Source organism: Ahaetulla prasina, chromosome 15 (assembly GCF_028640845.1).
Source record: "Ahaetulla prasina isolate Xishuangbanna chromosome 15, ASM2864084v1, whole genome shotgun sequence".
In the NCBI taxonomy this organism is placed as follows: Eukaryota; Metazoa; Chordata; class Lepidosauria; order Squamata; family Colubridae; genus Ahaetulla; species Ahaetulla prasina.
The window spans coordinates 18,310,499-18,328,208 of record NC_080553.1 but is presented as its reverse complement, the minus strand read 5'-3'; the positions used below and the strand labels follow the sequence as shown (position 1 = coordinate 18,328,208).

At 48.8% G+C, this 17,710-nt stretch overlaps 1 protein-coding gene across 2 annotated transcripts; it reads right to left on the bottom strand.

Moving 5' to 3' along the window:
* Positions 1 to 384: 384 nt before the first annotated feature.
* Positions 385 to 5,040, bottom strand: FICD (FIC domain protein adenylyltransferase). 2 transcript variants are annotated; one of them, XM_058158822.1, is made up of 3 exons: positions 4,987 to 5,040; positions 4,283 to 4,642; positions 385 to 2,905 (listed from the first exon to the last, which is right to left on the bottom strand). In XM_058158822.1, the coding sequence occupies exons 2-3, from the start codon at positions 4,587 to 4,589 to the stop codon at positions 1,809 to 1,811; spliced, it is 1,404 nt and encodes a 467-aa protein (XP_058014805.1). In that variant the 5' UTR covers positions 4,590 to 4,642; positions 4,987 to 5,040; the 3' UTR covers positions 385 to 1,808. The 2 variants fall into 2 exon arrangements, with proteins under 2 accessions (XP_058014805.1, XP_058014806.1); XM_058158823.1 differs by lacking the exon at positions 4,987 to 5,040 and adding an exon at positions 4,945 to 4,978.
* Positions 5,041 to 17,710: the final 12,670 nt, after the last annotated feature.

Sequence of the window (17,710 nt, the reverse complement as noted above, 5' to 3'; positions counted from 1 at the left end):
GGCTTTCCTGCTTGCGTTGTTCCTGCTTCAGCATCTGGGTTAAGGAACCATCCCCGAGTCACCTCTGCATTAGGCAGACATGCTGGAGGGTTGCTGCCAACAACGGGTAGGAAGCAGGGTGGGCATGAAAAAAAACCCCACCCAATTCCTTGTTCACAAAAGCAACTCTTGCAGCAATAGACAATTCTGCTCCCTTACTTGCATACTAAACAATATCACACATGAAATTCCAGCGTTTCATGTTGTGTGCAATTTTCAGTGCCTGTCTTCATTTTGAGTAACTCACTCGGGGTGCCTTCGGCCCGGCACTAATTTTGCATACCTGGGAGCTGTGAGGGAGAAGATGCAGTTTTTTTATTTTATTTTTTTAAAAAAGAGCCAGAGTTGGGGAAATCTCTTTATTGCAACCAACCAAACATGCACGGACTTTGCAAAACTGCAGTGCAAAAAGCCCTTTTGTTAGGCGCTGCTCCTATTTCACACACTGCGTTGTGGTTGTACCTGCCCGGCTTGCCTTAGAAGTAAGACTAAAGAAGGGCAGCCGGCCTCTTCCCTGAAATCTGAGCCGATTTAAGATTGAATCACGCCTGTGCCAAGGCGTGTGGGTTCTTCCCAGGGGCAACCGAGATGGCAAGAGGGCGAGCCAAGAAGAGACGGGGATTCATTCAGATTGTGCATGGGGATGGCGAGTTTGCAGTTTAACAAAAAAGCACGCATACACACCCACCTCAACCTTTTCTACTTTGAAATCTCAGGCAACGACGTTTGCACATTCCAGGTAAAATAAAAGTAAAGTGCTATCAGAGGATTTTTAAGAAGCCCTTTGACCTTTAGTATTTGGGTAGGCTTTTTCCACACACAATATCACACCAGAGCAGGGGTCTCCAACCTTGGCCACTTTAAGACTTGTGGATTTCAACTCCCAGAGTTCCTCAGTCAGCAAAGCTGGCTGAGGATTTCTGGGAGTTGAAGTCCACAAGTCTTAAAAGTGACCAAGGTTGGAGACCCCTGCACCAGAGCAAATGTGGGTTTATAGGAGGGTAAGAGGGAAGTCTCCAACTTCCAAAGAGTAGGTTCTGCTGTGGTATTGTGTAGTCAGTTTCTTACGGTTTTGGTTTTTTGTTCGTTTTTAAGGAGCAGCTCAAAGCCCACAAACTTCTCTTTAGGTACTGGCCTGAACTGAGACCTCCTCCTGGAGTGGTTCTGCTGGAAGGGGGAATTGGGGTGGGGGGAAAAGCTAAGGCACAGTTCAGTACAAATACAAGTCCCTACGAAGGCACTGGCAGGCAGGAAGCTGGTTTGGCTTTAGAGATGTGAAGCTGCCCCAAACGCAAATGGGGGCAGGTGAAATTGCAGCTTTGTGGGCTTCACACAAGCTTCCTTCCCCCTTTCCTCAACAGAAAAAGGGGAGTTTGGGCCCTACCTGTGCATTAGCAAACTGAACAATACCAAAACTGCACCAGTTCGCTAAGGACACCGATGAACAACTCAGCCGGGCTTTGGCTGGGTAGAGTAACAGCTGCGTTTTCCATATCTGACCCTCTTTAGCCAGAAAGCTGACTGTGGGTTGGATTTTTCCAGCTGAAACAGTCCTGCTTGACACTTAACTAGCCAGACAGAGAAGCATCCTGGCCTGTTCCCTTTTGCAATAAAATTAGACAAGTTACTTGGGGCCTATTGGGGGTAATAAATAGGAAGAGGCCACTGCATTAAACGATTTAACTTAAAAGATATAAATAAATGAAATGTTTTACAGAAAGTGCTTTTTCAGCTCTCCTCCCACAGGGGGCACCCTTTGCTACCAGCGTTTAGGTCCGAGTTTTGAGCGAGATGGTCTGTTTGCAGCCTGTGCTGCAGCTGCCCCCGCCCCCATCCTGCGCTTCGGGGAGGCCCACGGAGTGCTCTGTGGTGGCAAACAGCAGCATGTCGAGGGTGGTCTCCGTGCATTTGGCAATCAGGCGGATGAAGGGCCGGACATCCCCTTCGTTGGCCACCTCCAAGGCGTGGTAGTACTCGGCCCGTTGCTCCTTCCGGATGGTGATGGGTGGGTAGCCGGCCTGCATGAGGATCAGGTTCATCAGGAGCCGGGATGTCCTCCCGTTGCCGTCCACAAACGGGTGAATGTACACCAGCTTGTAGTGGGCCAGAGCGGCAAACTCAACGGGGTGCAGTCCCATGGCGTCCTCGGAGTTGATCCACTGCACAAACTCCAGCATCTGCTTCTCCACGTCGCGAGGGTGGGGAGGGATGTGGTGGCCGACAAACACCTGGGTAGTCCTAAATCGGCCGGCTTCGATGGGGTCCACGTAGCCTAGGACTCTCCGGTGAATCTCCAGGACGTCGGGCAGGGTGACGGAGCCTATCCGAGACAAAAGGGTGGTGTTGACGTACTTCATGGCGGCGTGCATGCCGATGACCTCGTTCTGCTCCTCCAGGCTTTTCCCGGGAACGGCGTATCGGGTCTCGATGATGTGCCGGATCTCGGCGAGTGTCAGGGTATTGCCCTCGATGGCCACCGTGTGGTAGATGTGGTGGTAGTAGGACTCCTCCATCACCCTCCGGAGGGCAGAGTTGCTTTTGGGGATGGAGAGGACCTTCTGGACTTTGCTGTCAATGATGCTGAAGAATCTCTGGTCGATTTCTTCCACGAGAGGCAACGTCCGGTCCCGGCTGACCAGAGCCTTCTTGTTGTGTGGGGAGATGGTCAAGGCTTTCGAGTACAGATAGTCGGCCTGTATGATGTCCTTCTCCTCCTCGGAGAAGAGGCCGAACTCGGTCAAGGCATCCACGTAGTCGGGGTCCATCTTGAGGGCGTGCAAGAACAGCTTTTGAGCTTTCTCACGCTTCCCTTGCCTTTTCATCTCCAACGCCTGATGCAACGCCGCTTTGGCTTCTAATCTGACCTCTGAAACGAAGCAACCACCGTTAGGAGCCGTACATTTTGTTCCAAGCAGTGTGTTTTGCACAGACATCTAGATCAGGGGTGTCCAACTTGGCAACCTTTAAGACCCGTGGACTTCAACTCCCAGAATTCCTCAGCCAGCAGCGCTGGGAAACCCCTGATGTAGAGGTAATGCATTTCTACCCTCCATTGTTAAGACCACTCAACCTAACCTCAGCTCGATACTGAATTTCATGCTGTTTCAGTTAGCTTTGCTTATTTTGTGCTTTGTACTGAAGTGCATATGGCCGTGATGGCGAACCTGTGGCACGTGTAACCATCAGTGGGCCACACGAGCTCAGCTCCAGTGTGCGCCGGCCAGCTGATTTTCGGGCCTTCTGGGCCCACCAGAAATAGGGAAAAATGCTATTTCCTGCCTCCGGAGAGCCTCGGGGGTTGGTTGGGAAGGCCCGGTTTTTGCTGTCCCCAGCCTCCAGAGCCTCTCTAGGAGTCTGGGGAGGGCGAAAATGGCTTTCCCCACCTTGCCTGGAGGCCAGATCCACTGGAAGTTGGCAAATGGGCCGTTTCTGGCCTCCGGGGGGTGGGGGAAAGGCCGTTTTTGGGGGGCCCGATTCCTAGAAAGGCTCTGGAGCCAGGTGAGAGAGAAAAATGGGCCTACCAGGCCATCAAATGCCATGCATGGGGGCAGGGCACATAGAATTATGGATGTGGGCCCACGCACCCCCCCCCCCATTCCTGGCACATGATGGCAAAAAGATTAGCCATCACTGGCATATGGATTCTTTCCTGCAGCTTTTTGGGGCACCTTCACTAACCCAAAGTTAAGGTAAGTTTGAAATCAGCTGGCTAAGAAATTCCAGAATGACTAAAGGAAACTACTTCTCAAAATGCAGCCTAAACACGAAAAATAAGGGCTGGTCTCTGGTTAGGCTCAACTTCCTCCACTGAATGCCTCTGTATGCATTTAGAAGGAGCTCCTAACATTCTCAGTCAGAATTCTGGGATCTGAAGTCCCAACACGTCAGCACAGAGATAACAGGAGGGAGAGGTAGTGAGACTGTTTACTTATAACCTACAAGGCACCACACAACCCACGCCCGAAACAGCGCGTATTAAAAGGAGCTCCAGATATCAGAAATAATACAGAGAAACCTTGTGGGTCACCCCAGAAGTAAAACTGAAGGCCATCTTTAGAGATGAGGGGTCCTTGGCGCTCCCAAGCTTGACTGTTTCCTTGCAGGCGTTTCATAACCCAACTAGGTAACGTCCTCAGTGGGAGTAACATCATCACCAAGGACCCGACATTTCAACCTACAATTATTCTCCTGTATCGGTGTTCTTTTAGAGAGCAAATGGGAGTGTGAGACTCCAGGGACAGACCTGCGGTGACTTTGGGCTTCAGCACCATCAGCTCCAACCCGCCGGAGGTCACGCTGAGCTCGGTGGTATGCCCCGTGTAGGTGGCGATGCCCACGTAGCCCAGCCCCAGCTTGCTCCTGAGGAAGGCCCAGCCCTTCAGGGCCGCCTGGCACTGCCCCTCCACCAGCAGCACCGGAAGCAGCGCCACCAGGAGGGCCGCCAGCACCGCGGCCAGCACCGCAGCCCAACGGGCCCGGAGCCAGAGGGAGACCCATTTCAGCTCCGGCTCCACCGCCATCACTCCGGCTGCCATAGAGACCAGCTTCATCTGGGCGCCAGGAACAGCGGGCGGCGTCGCATCGTCCTTCTGGAGGGTCTCATCTGCGGAAGGGAGGAAAGAAGGGGAGGGAGGAATTAGCAAGGTGTCCCCCAAGCGACTCTCCTGGCCCCATTTCACACAACCCATCAGACCCGGGTCTTGGCTGGAGAAGCCACCACTAACTAGGCTCTGGCAGCAGAGGCCGCCTTGACCCCCCAGCCTGACCTCCCCTCCCCTCTTTCCCAGGTTGCCCCATCTGCCCCTCCCCCTTCCTCCCCTCTTGGTTCTTCCCCAGATCTGCCCCCACATTCCTTTTGTCCCCTCCTCTCAAAGACCCCTTCCTTCCTCCCCTTCCCGCCCTTACCCAGAGCCGGCTCGCTTTGCCCCACATTCCTCCATCACCCACCAAAGTTTCTCTTCCGGCTCCGCCCCTCAACACGCCCTTCCTTGTTATCCCGTCCTCCGATTGGCCGCCTCAAGGCACACGTCTTCAGCCCCGCCTTCACCGGCGGGCCCCGCTTCTCCTTCCATTGGCCGCTCCCGCCTGTCGATCTGCCTTTGTGTCCCGCCTCCTTTCGGGGAGGGAGAAGGAGGAGGCGAAGACGCAAGGCCCAAGAGGCTTGTCTTCGTGGAGGAACGCGATTGGCTTATTTCAACGTCCATCGGAAAAAAGCGTCTGTGGGCCAATGGGGAGCCGGCGAAGGCGGGGCGCGCGGATTAAAAAAATAAGGAGGGAAGTGCGTTGTCAGGGAGACGGGCGCGGAGTGGGGGTAGTTGAGGGTGCGCCACATTTTGGGGGCGGAAATTGCCCTTTTTCTTTAGGGTAGAAACAAAGAAGGGGCGCGGGGCAGCCCGAAAGACTTCCTGCCTTCTCTGCCGAGCGCCACTCGCTCCGAATAGGACAACTTCCGCTGCAGAAAGCCGGCGCGGCCATGTTTGTTTTGGGCAAAGAAGCGAGGTGTTTCGTCATATCCGGAAGCCTGGCCTGAAAGTTTATGACGTCATTTCCCCAGACTTGCCAAAAGCTAACACGGGAGACCAATGCACGTCGGAAGCGGAGAAAAAGACGCGCTTCTTCATATTAAGAGACTCGGTTTTATGATGAAATCCGCGTCTTTGTCGCCTTTTTACTTCTTTTTGGCAGGATTGATTACTGAATGAACCCACTGCAGCAATTAATACACGTGTATTATGTGACATACGTGTATTATGTGATTTGTAGCATACATATATCACATTGAATGTAGATGTTCTGTTTTGCTTTTAAATAAATGTATATAGAAAAAAACCCCAGTTGCTTGTAGTTGCAAATGGCTTCATGGTACCAAATTATATTTAAACAGCTAATGAAACAATTAAGAACAAATTGCAGGATCTACAGAGCGGAAAATCAAAATACTGCTCGGAAGTGCAAAGGAACAGGTGGCGACTGGAAGGAAAAACCTCAGGGATTCTCACGATTGCTGGTTGGCAAAGCTTCCCTCTCCATCTACGGATTAAGCAGAGCAAAATTTGTACACAAGAGGGGAATTTTCAGGCCAGGCAGCAGCCGGGCAGCATCCCCTGCCGAGAGAGGGCAGCAGAGACTGGCATTCGCTGAGCCGCTTCCTAAACCCTCTTGTGACTTAGCCGGTTACGGATCTTGACATTGCCACAAGAGTGGAAATGGCTGGCAGGAGACCAGGCAGCTTCTCTACCTGGCCACAACCAGAGGGAGCTTTGGAGTTGGGTGTCCTGGCTGTTTTCCCCAAGGAGAGGGAAATTTTAAAACAATGATGTTTATTGACAGGTGGATTAATTGAGGGAAAAGGCTTAGACTCCACAATTCGTTTACTTGCCAGACTGACCCAGGACATATTTCAGACATGCAGAGTTTTCTTCCTTCAGGGAAAAGAACAAATAAAACCCCAGAAGCCTTGTTTGCCTTTGATTTGTCTGTCTCAAGTTCCTCCAATGGAGAGAAGGATATTCAATAATTGATCTGTTTATCATTTGCAGAAATATCTGCTTGCTAAATATCATTTTACCAAAGCTTGAAATTTTCTGGTGGTGGTCCCAGTTCCGCAGTTGTTAGTGCTTCTCTCCCTGTTCATTCAGAGGACATTTCATTTTAGCTTCTGTCCCCTCCCCTTCCTAAGTACCCTGACTCAGTTTGTTGGCTTGCATGTGGAATTGAGGGCCTGTGGTTCAGTGACTTTGTGCCCACCAGAGTGAAACACCCACAAATGTCCGACTCTAGTTGGGAGAGGCAGCCAAACCTTTGACCTGCCTTGAGCAGGGGGTTGGACTAGAAGACCTCTGAGGTCACTTCCATGAGATTCTATGAGATGCCCAGTGCAGAAAAAGTCCTTAGTCTCATCTGGGAGATCTGCCCTGCCAGACTATTCTTGAGCTACAGTTTATTAACTACTGGAAATGTTCTGCATCAACAGATCAGTTTCCCTTCACCTGGCTATCCATCAGAAAGCAGGAAAAAAATATTGCAGTGAGATTTTGAAGACGACAAATTCAGGTTTAGGCCTGAAAATCTGGTGCTCAGCCAATGGTGGCAGAGGGACACATTGCAAAATTTTGAATTGCTCGATGGAACCTTGATCAATGAGATGTTTCAGAGAAGAAAATCCAGGTGGTTCTTTTTTGATCCAGAGTTGGCAAAAAGCATTTCAGCACCTTGGACAGAAGCTGTGGCCCAAAACCACCTGGCAACTGGCAACTTGGCTTGGCTTTTGGGTGTGGTCACTTTGGCCTTTTCATCTTCCCAATCCTCCAGGATATAATGGCAGCTTTGTGGAAGGATCGTGCCCTTTATTGCAGGAAGTTTTGTAGAACCTTTATGCCATCATAAAAGCAATTGTCTTTATAACCAATGGCAATTGCCGTTGGTTATAAAGACAACGTAGTGGCTCTCCTTGCTGTTCCCATGTTCTGCAATGAGTTTCTCTCTAGCATTCAGCCAGAAACAAATGCATCTCTTCAGAAATAAAGGGACATTATTTTTTTCGTATTATGCTTTTTTAAAAAAAAAGAAAATTCAAAACATAATTTGCTTTTGTTTTACCCACAAATGCTATCATCTTTGAAATGACTCGCCAGTTTTTCCTTCAGTCTTATCATCTCTTCCGATATATATTTTGACTTGTTTAGCTTCCTTGTTTTGAGTGCCTTTCAGATAAAAAGATGAGGGAGTTATCCAGTAAAACGGCAACAGGAGAGGAATGTTCTGGGCTTGAGTGGGATTTGGAGAAGCAGAGCGGGCATCTAGGATCATCTGAATTGGCTAATAAAATAGGGAGCAGTTCCTAGCGAAGGCACCGCATTTGCATCCTCACCTTGCATCTCAAGGGTTTTGTTTATCAAGCGATCTCCCTAATTGAGAAGAAAGCTTTTCATTGCAGCCCTGCATTTATCCAATAATCCTCATCTCAAGATGTTTGAAATGCAGAACTGATTGAGTTCCCAGGGTCTGATCAAATTAAGACGAAGCTCAAATTGGCTGGCAAATACATCATTAAGACGTAAGCTATGAATGCGTATCAGAGCACCAGAAAGGTGGGGGGGGGAAGAGTCTTTCCATAAATGAGGTGAAATAAGAGAAAAGGAAGCTTTTGTGGTTTGGAGTCTGGGTTCTGTTTTTTAAAAAATGGGTTGTCATACCTGGAAGGGTTGTGGTTAGTAGCTGGATAGACGACCCCAGATCAAGCCTTCAGGCTTTTAAAGACCCATCAGCTGTGCCTCAATGGATGACCAAGTCAAATAACGGGACCAACAGAAGAGAATTGTTGTAGCTCAGGGTTGAACTGTGGGGGTTTTGAAGCCCGTTCTGAGCCTGGATGTTTTCTTGCAGATGCTTTATTACCCAACTAGGCAACATTGTCAAGTACTAAGAGGTGATTCCAATACTGGTGATGTTCACTAGTTGGGTAATGAAGCGTCTGCAGAAAAACAGCTAAGCTCAGAGAACACCAAGGATCCCACAATTCAAACAATATGAAAAGTAATAGCTAGGGAAAGCATTCAGTCTAAGCATCTGGCCAACTGGGTAACCAACCACCATAAAAACACCATCAACTCGGCAGCTGTTGCTGTGATGGATTTAGGATGCGCAGTGTCACCTGTAGCTTCGCCAACACCAGTGAAGCAAGAAGAAGGAGAAGGAGTGGGGGCGTTAAAGAGCCCCCTCTTTCCCCTTCATTTCCAAGACCATCTGTTGTTCCCCGCCATCTCTTGTCTACAGTGTCTGACAGCTGCTTTCTTGGAGGGTCTCTGTGATCTCCTCTCCATATGGAACCCTTTGGGGTTCGGCCCCAACACTTTCCCTGCCCGGATCTCCCCTTCTCAGCAAATAAAGCCTTGGGGGAACTTCAGTTTGAGTGGTGAGCTGGGGAAAAACTCTCGACTTAGCCCCAGGACTGTGCCAGAGAATGAAATTTCTTCCTGAAACTTCTCACTAAAAATGAGTCCAACGTGGTAGCGGTTTGATGGCTTTCAGAGCTCTGGGCTGGGCTGGGCTGGACAGGCATGCAGAAAAGAAACAAACAAACCACGATTTCTTGAGCTACTATTCCACGCAGCCAGCTTAAGCTCTAACAAAGGGTGTCCTGTTCTCTTTGGGTCAGTCCTTCCAGCAAGAAGGGGATTGGGATTGGGGGAAAACCAACTTCCGTGTTACTTCTGTTTGGTTTAAAAGCTTCTTCTTCTTCTCATCATGTAGATTTCTGCGCTTCCCCCTGGGAGCGTTCACACCAACAGAACCCGTCTTCTTTTCCCACCCAGGCTGGCAAAAACCCACCCACTCACCCACCCACCCACCTCCTCCTTCCTCCGGTGCGGTTAAAAATAGAAGCCAGTGAGTTTAAAGCGAGTTACCCTATACATTTCTAACTCCCCCTCCCCAGGTTTCCATGGCAGCCAAAAGGAAGGAAGGGAGGGAAGGATCCTTTGCTTAATACATCAGAAAGAGAAGTCTTGGGGGGGGAGTGAAGGACATTGCCTGATGCTGCCTAATTTTCCCTCTTTTCTTTTTATGAGGGGGGGTAGCAGACCGTTTTTCTGCTTCTGGTGTTTAATCCTTTGCAGCAGGAGATTCTGTCCTCTTTTCTTTAAGGTTTCTTCTTTGAGATATTCACAGGTGAGGTAGCAAAAATTCCCAGCAGCTCAGACTCAGGGGTTACATATTTTAAACTTTCCTCTTTGAAAAAGCAATCAAGATTCTAGTCCACATTGTGGGTGTCAAGAGATCGGCCTGTCTGGAGCAGTGCTGGCAAGCTGGCTCAACTGAAAGGAATAAGTCCGGTAACTACGATGCAGCTGGAGGGTGGAGCTTGGAAATATTTTGGCATATGTTCTCTCGTCTCTTAGGAAAATTGAGCTGGGCTGAGTTGGACAATTCCTGACTGGGTCTAGTGTGTGAATTGTTGGGAACCCAGTTCAGGCCTAGAGTAAAACTTGAGAAGGTCTTGTGTGTTTAGTGACTAGATACACATATTGTATGTGAGGCAGAGCTTCTGGCTGCTGGGCATGATTTTCATAGGTTCTAGGGGGGCTTTCTTCTCTGCCCCCCAATCCAGTGGGGAAATCGGAATTTCTTTCCTATCAGTTCTGGGGGCGTGGCTTGGTGGGGAGTCATGTGACTGGGTGGGCGTGGCTGTGACTGGGGGATCAAAAGACAGAAACTCACTAACAATGTCCTGCTGGAGCAGGGCTAGATGACCTCTAGGTCCCTTCCAGCCCTGGATTATCCTCTGAAGCTGCGTCTAGTGCCAGGTTTGTAGTCCTTCCTTCCTCTCCTTTTTCCTCCCTTTCTTTCTTTCTTTCTTTCTTTCTTTCTTTCTTTCTTTCTTTCTTTCTTTCTTTCTTTCTTTCTTCCTTCCTTCCTTCCTTCCTTCCTTCCTTCCTCTCCTTTTCCTCCTCTTTTCTTTCTTCCCTCTTTCTTCCCTCTCTCTCTCAAATGAACCCCCCTACCCTCCCATTTTTTGCCTAGCAGGCTTCAGCTTTTTTACCTTTTTAAAAAATGCTTTTAAAAGTAAAAAAAAAAGGCTCTGACAATTGCGTGGCTCAGCTGGGCATGGGGGGGGGGGATTTTTACTACCGGTTCTCCGAACCACCTGCCGCCATTGCTACCAGATCGGCCGATCCAGTCCAAACCGGGAGCATTTCACCCCTGCCCCAATCACTCTGTATCTCCTACTTTTCAATCTCCTTGTCACCTTCTCAAGCCATTGTGACTTCAGCCAATCTGACCTGTCCCAGTGGTCAATCTAGGCCAGGACTCTTGACGGACTCAGATGAGCAACTGCCAGTAAACATCTGGTACTTTTTGTGATCCATTGATGAGACTTCTGAGGAATATCTGGAGAGACCAGTAGGGCCCTCAGCTCAGATTAATGGATGGATATAGAAGACATCAACTGTTGTGCTTCTCTTTTCTAAGCAAGGAAAAAAACCTGAACATCTTTTTAATCTGTATTTTAAAGGAAGATCCTGCTGGTTTATTTAATGTGCAGGAAGATATATCAAGTTTGCCCAATAGTCAAACTCCCTTTCCTCCTGTCCCAAGTCGTGAACGCTTAGTCGTGATAGAACCTCCAGGTTCCAGAGGCAGTCTACTTCAGTGAACGGCAAAGGCTGCAGGGGAGCAATGTCTTTTACTTGTGGCCTTTTTTGACCTTTCACATGGATGGCCCTGGGCTACCTGGTTCCCCCTTGATCAAAAGCATCCAAGTGCACCCCCTGGAGAACCAGTAGCAGAAATTTTGAGCAGTTCGGAGAACCGGTAATGGAAATTTTGAGTAGTTTGGAGAACTGGCAAATGCCACCTCTGGCTGGCTCCAGAGTGGAGTGGGAATAGAGATTTTGCGGTATCCTTCCCCTGCCACACCCATCAAGCCATGCCCACCAAGCCACGCCCACAGAACCAGTAGTGAAAAAAAATTGTATTACACCACTGGTCTGGCCTGGATCCCACGAATCTCATTTCCTTCCAGAAGAGTTTGGTTGTTTCTTTGGCCGAACGTGAACACCCAAAATGGGATGATGAAATGTGAGGAGAGGCCGCCTCTCTTGGCTCTGGATGGCTGCAGAGGAGGAATGTCGCCATCAGGCTCCCACTAATTAACAAATTAGTTCATCAGCACCCACACCCACTTATTTGTCTCTGATGAAACCCTCCCGTTAATTACACCAGAGCAGCAGAAGGGATAATTTGTGGGTTCCAATCGCTCATTTAACTCTTAAATGGCTCCTTTAAAGTCCCTCTTCCATTTCCCTCAGAGCTAAAGAATTCAAAGAAACCGATCTACCCAACAGGCATAACTGAGGGGTTTACCCTCCAAATCCTGTCATTTTTTTATTTCTCATAACCCAGTTAAACGATATCAGATCAAAGATTCTTTTTTTTTTTCCTTTTTCCTTCGTGGCCTTGGAAGCTACAGAAACCATTTTAGAAAATGAGGAAAGGCGCAAGGTTCTGAGAAGTGATCAAATCCAATTTTTTTTTACTACCGATTCTGTGGGCATAGCTTGGTGGGCGTGGCTGGGGAAGGATACTGCAAAATCTCCATTCCCGACCCACTCTGGGGCCAGCCAGAGGTGGTATTTACCGGTTCTCCGAACTGCTCAAAATTTCTGCTACCGGTTCTCCAGAACCTGTTGGATTTCACCCCTGGTTCTAGGGCAAGCAGGACTAGAACTCGGAGCCTCCCATTTTCCAACCTTTCCACATGACAGCAAACAGACTCTTGATCCAGTCACTTATGCTTACCAAGCTTGTTGTTCAAAATGCAAAACCTTAACCTAATTTTTTTAAAAAGCCAACTGCTGGAGTAGACCAGCTGGATGTGGCCGTGGGACCCACAATCCACCAGAAGGTTTTGGGTATGGGCGGGAGGAACTTGCCCTGGCCTCAATGAGCAATTTCCTAAAAGCAGAGGAGGTCTCACTGCGGAGAGACCACTGGATTGATGTGGCGTTCTGCCCAGGCGTTCCAATTTAACTCTATTGATTTATACAGACTTTCCAATTACTGAATCCTCCACGGCGGCCGTTGGCAGAGTCGCAAGCCATATGTGACTCTGGCCTTTTATGGGATCTCTCCATGCTTGAGGAAGGGGCTGGCCCCCTAGAACCGTGATGACGAACCTACGGCACGCGTGCCAAAGATGGCGCACACGGAGTCATATCTGTGGGCACGTGAGGCGTTGCCTTAGCTCAGTTCCAGCGCACATGTGCGTGCCGTCCAGCTTATTTTGTCTGGTCCCATCCATGCTGGCTGGGGAATTCTGGGAAGTTGAAGTCCACCCCTCTTAAAATGGAAGAGGTTAAGAAACGCTGAGCCAATATAATTTATAAGGAGGTTCACCAATGCACAGTGACACAAATCCCTGCTGCTTCGTAGTGCCCCTTTCTCCAGGTGCCCCTCCCTCCCACCACTCCACCCTTGCAGAAAAGGGAATAGGGGAGTCAAATAAATCCCCCAGCCTCTTTCTCAAACCCTCATCCTCACAATCAAAGCCACGTTTCGCCTCCCAGAGTGTAAATCCTTCTTAAGCATCCTTGGAAAAGGACGGGAAAGGCGGGGAGAACCCTTCACGCGCCTGCAGACGAGGTAATTTGATGTTTGGCGACCAGCAACCCTGTTGCAGTATTAATAACGTTTGGGTGTAAAATTACGGCGTTTTGAAATTTCATTACATCTTTGTGTCACGGGGCATAAAGCAGAGGAAAAACCTAATTAAATTACCTAAAATTATTGCCTTTGCTTCTTGCCAGGGGAGACGGGAAAAACACAACGGGAAATGGTGTTGCGTGTGTGGTTTTGCTTTTGTTCCTTTTTGTGCGTGTGAGAAGATCTCGTGGGATTTGATTGTGTGAATGTGGAGCCTGTAGCTAGATGTAAATAAATGTGTTTTTAATTGCATGGGTTACGTGAGTGTGGAATCATTTGGCAAGGAGCTGTGTCGGTCTCAGCTTTAAGGGCCCCCAAAGGCGGACTGAGGGGCCCTTCTGGTCCCCCCAACTGGTTACCTCAAAATCACCGGAAAAGAACTTGCTGGTTTCAATGACTTTCCTCTGGGGATTTAGGGAACAGTTTGCTAATCCATAACCTTAGTCAGAATTATCCTGGTAAAACAGTCACCAAACCATAGTATATGTGTATTTTTTCCTGTATTTTTAGGATGAAAACTGCACTGCCAAGCTACATGGCGAGAATAATTTTATTCTGATTTAAGCATTGTTTCAGGTGGAAAGTCAAATTGGCTGATTGTGAAATACTCAAAATCAGCAAAAATTTTTACCAAGTTCTAAACAAATTTCCTTCCTTCCTTCCTTCCTTCCTTCCCTCCTTCCTTCCTTCCTTCCTTCCTTCCTTCCTTCCTTCCCTCCCTCCCTTCACTTATTTCCCTCAGCCCTCCCCTTTCAAGTCACCCTCTCAATTGCAACCCCTGGACGAAGCCAGATGTGTGGGGTGGGTGGGGGAGAGTGGACATCCCAGGCCCCACCTGGGCGAGGAGGACAGCCAGCCAACGTGACTTGACTTTGGTGAATGGCCTTTCCACAGAGTCCCGATAGAGAGTCATAAATCACACCATGGAGTTTATAGAGACTTTATGTATCCTGTGGTAGGCAGGAAACCGGAGAAAAATCATTTGGAGCCTCACAGGGCAGATTAATCATCGCCTGCCAGGGAAGTGAAATGAATCCCGGATCTCCCTACTTTCTCCTGCCCCACCCCCCACCTCCATCAGGCAGGCTATGTTGGCTGGGGCATTCTGGGAGTTGAAGTCCAGATCTTCTAAAATTGCTAAGGTTGTGTGGTTCTTCTCTTTTACTGGGGATTTTTTCCAGGTGAGGCCATGAATTTGGACTCTGCTTCTGCACCTTGGGCATAGATGCACCTGGTTGCACAAGAAGGGTGCTGTGAAGAGCATCAGCGAAGAAGAGAGAAAGTTGGGGTGCATTCAGCAGGTGAAACTCCTGCCCCCCAATGACCAGCTGGGTAGGCGTGGCTCAGTGGTCATGTGACCGTGTGGGCATGGCCAACTCAACATCACTCACATCGATGGGCGCTTCGCCTCAGCTGTTACAATGTACTAAGGGTTAACCAGAGAGGCAGTTTCTGTAAGCAGCGCAATAAAGATTAGGCTAGAACCAACATCAGAACATTTCCTTCCTGCCTTCTTTACAGGATTAGCCCTGGAAAGTGGGAAAAAAAACAAAATAAGATGTCTTCCAACAACCAGTTCTCTGAACTGCTTAGAAAATTAACAACCGGTTCTCCCAAATAGGTGCAAACCGGCTGAATCCCACCACAGGTCCTGAAGCCTTTGAGGATTACAACCCCCCCGCCCTTTCCCAAGGCTCTGAAATATAACCAGCCTTTTGAACGTCTCTCGCTTTTGCTTTGTAGGTCAGAGGGATGCATCTTAAAAACCCCTTTTGAAGTCTGGAGATTTATGGTAATAAATTCCAGTAACCAAAAAGGTAGGACGATATATTTAAACATCTCTGAATATTTATGGGACGCTGCTCAGTGTGTTTTCCCTTCCATGCTTATCCTGGTGCCTCAGGTGACAATGCGTTTGTTATTCCCCATTCATCACAATGAGCTCACGGAGGGCGAAAGGGGCAGGCGCCTGGGAGTTGAGGGTAATTGATTGCAGCGTTCAGAAATGGGGATGTTTTAATTCGGTAGGGAGAAAGTAGAATAACTCTACTGTACAAAATCAATGGGGGGAGGAGAGAAGAGAGGAAGTCTTTCTAAACCTTATCAATATTAAGGGGTGGACTTCAACTCCCAGAATTCTCCAGCCTGGATATATGTATGTATCAGGAGTGAGTTCTACTTACTTTACTACCGGTTCGCATCGCATGAGCAGATCGCTTTTGATGATGTTCGGGTCAGTGGGCGGAGCCTCCCACCGGTTTTACTACCGGTTCTATAGAACTGGTCCGAACCAGGGGCAACCCACCACTGGTATGTATGTATAGCTAGATTGCCGTATTTTTCGGAGTATAAGATGCACCGGACTATAAGACGCACCTACCTTTTTTGGTGAGGAAAACACGAAAAAGAAATCTGCCTCCCAGCAATTTTGCCTCAGTCGCAGCAAACAGCAAACAGCCTGCTTTACTTTCATGTTTGTTTTCAGCATAGCTTGATTAGCATAAGAAAAAAAATATCTGCTCCCAGCAATTTACCTCCTTGCAGCAAGCAGCAGAGGCCCCTCCCCCCGCAAAAAAGCTGAGAGCAAAACAGCTGAGAGTCAGGAGGCCGATCCAATCAACTGGTGCTAATTAGGCTGTGCTGAAGCTGAAATGGGCTGTTTCTTCTTGCTGCTTGCTGCTTGCTGCAAGGAGGTAAACTGCTGGGAGGCAGAGGCCAAAGGGTGGGGGCCAGTGGGTGAGCGGGGCTACATTTGATGTATAAGACGCACCTAAATTTTCACCCCCTTTTAGGGAGGAAAAAGGTTCTTATGCTTCGAAAAATATGGTAGATCGATCGATAGATCAATAGATAGATGATAGATAGATAGATAGATAGATAGATAGATAGATAGATAGATAGATAGATAGATAGATCCATCCATCCATCCATCCATCCATCCATCCATCCAGGCGATGGATCACGTAATCCGGTAGCTCAGATTTTCTTGTGCTGCCTCTACCTCTCAACTTGAAAAATACCAGCAATGTGATTGTTATTTCCATGGCTTCACCCAGCCTCTGCCTCGCACGTCTCGACTTGATTCCTAGCTCGTTTTGCTGGTTGAGCTTCTTTTTCTAGGTCAGCAGTTGCAACAGTCCTTCCGCCTCCGTGGCCCCCATCCTTCCTCGCTCCCCGGCTCTGTCAGATCAGCAAAAGGCCTTTCTCAATTCTGGCAAGTGGACTGTCTGCCTGTCAGTTAATTTCTTCTAGGGAGAGAGAGTCAATTCTCACAATGGCCTTTCCCTTTTGATCAGGTCGGCTTCAGAGGTTGGCTTGGCACCAACAATCCTTGGTTAGGAATTTGCAAGAAGAACTTGGCTGAACCAGAAAGGCTTCCAGCTTCACCTCGGCCAGCTTTGGTCTTTAGGAAGTAGATGAGAGAGCAACCTCGAACACTCTTTCATGTGGCCAATTCACAGGCAGGAAAGCCCTCGGGGCAACCTTTTCCCTTACCATCTTCAGAAGGCAAAGGATTCAAAGAATTGCTTGATCCGATGAAGAACCTCTTCCAGAGGTCAACTTGAAATTAGCCCTGATTGCCCAGTGCAGGGATCTGCAACCTTAAACACTCAAGGAGCCATTTGGACCCATTTCCCACAGAAAAGAAAACACTGGGAGCCACAAAACCTTGGTGGGTGTGGCCAACTCGATGTCACTCACTTCTACCAGTCACATGACCCCCCCTAGCCACGTCTACCCAGCTAGTCGTTAGGGTAGAAAACCAGTTATTAAAAAACACCAGGAACCACAAAATCCTTATGACATATCTCTCTCCCCCCTCCCTCCCTCTATCCCTCCTTTCTCTCCCCTGCTCTCTCTCTGTATCTATGTCTCCCTCTCTCTCTCCCCCCTCTCTGTATCTCTCTATGTCTCCCTTGCTCTCCCCCACTCTCTCTCTCTATCTCTCTGTCTCTGCCTTGGCACTTCTCCATCCCCCGCCGTCACCCTTACCTTCTCAGGCCAGGCAAGGAGTGACTGGGAGGGGAGGGGAAGGGGTGGGGCCAGCCAGTGGTGGGATCACCCAATACGGAGCCACAGCAGAGGGCCCAGAGAGCCGCATGTGGCTCTGGAGCCACAGGTTGCTGATCCCTGGCCCAGTGAGTATGGAGGTGGGGTTTCCACGGCGGTCTTAAGGTTAGTCATTTGATTGAGTCTTTGGTGTTCCTAGGACAATCTTTCTCAACCCAGACAATTTTCAGAGGATGGGTTCCAACTCCCAGAATTCCCCAGCCAATCATGGGGAAATGATTTTGCAAAATTCAGTACTTGACCATACAGCCTGGAGTGGAGTCCAACGGAGGAGAAGACAATAAAATGACTCATGGGTTTCGAGTTGGCTGCAGATTAGCACTTCCTGTTCTGGGTTTCTTTGGAGAATGATAGATGCTTAGTAGAGGTGGGTTTCAGCAGGTTCTGACCAGTTCTG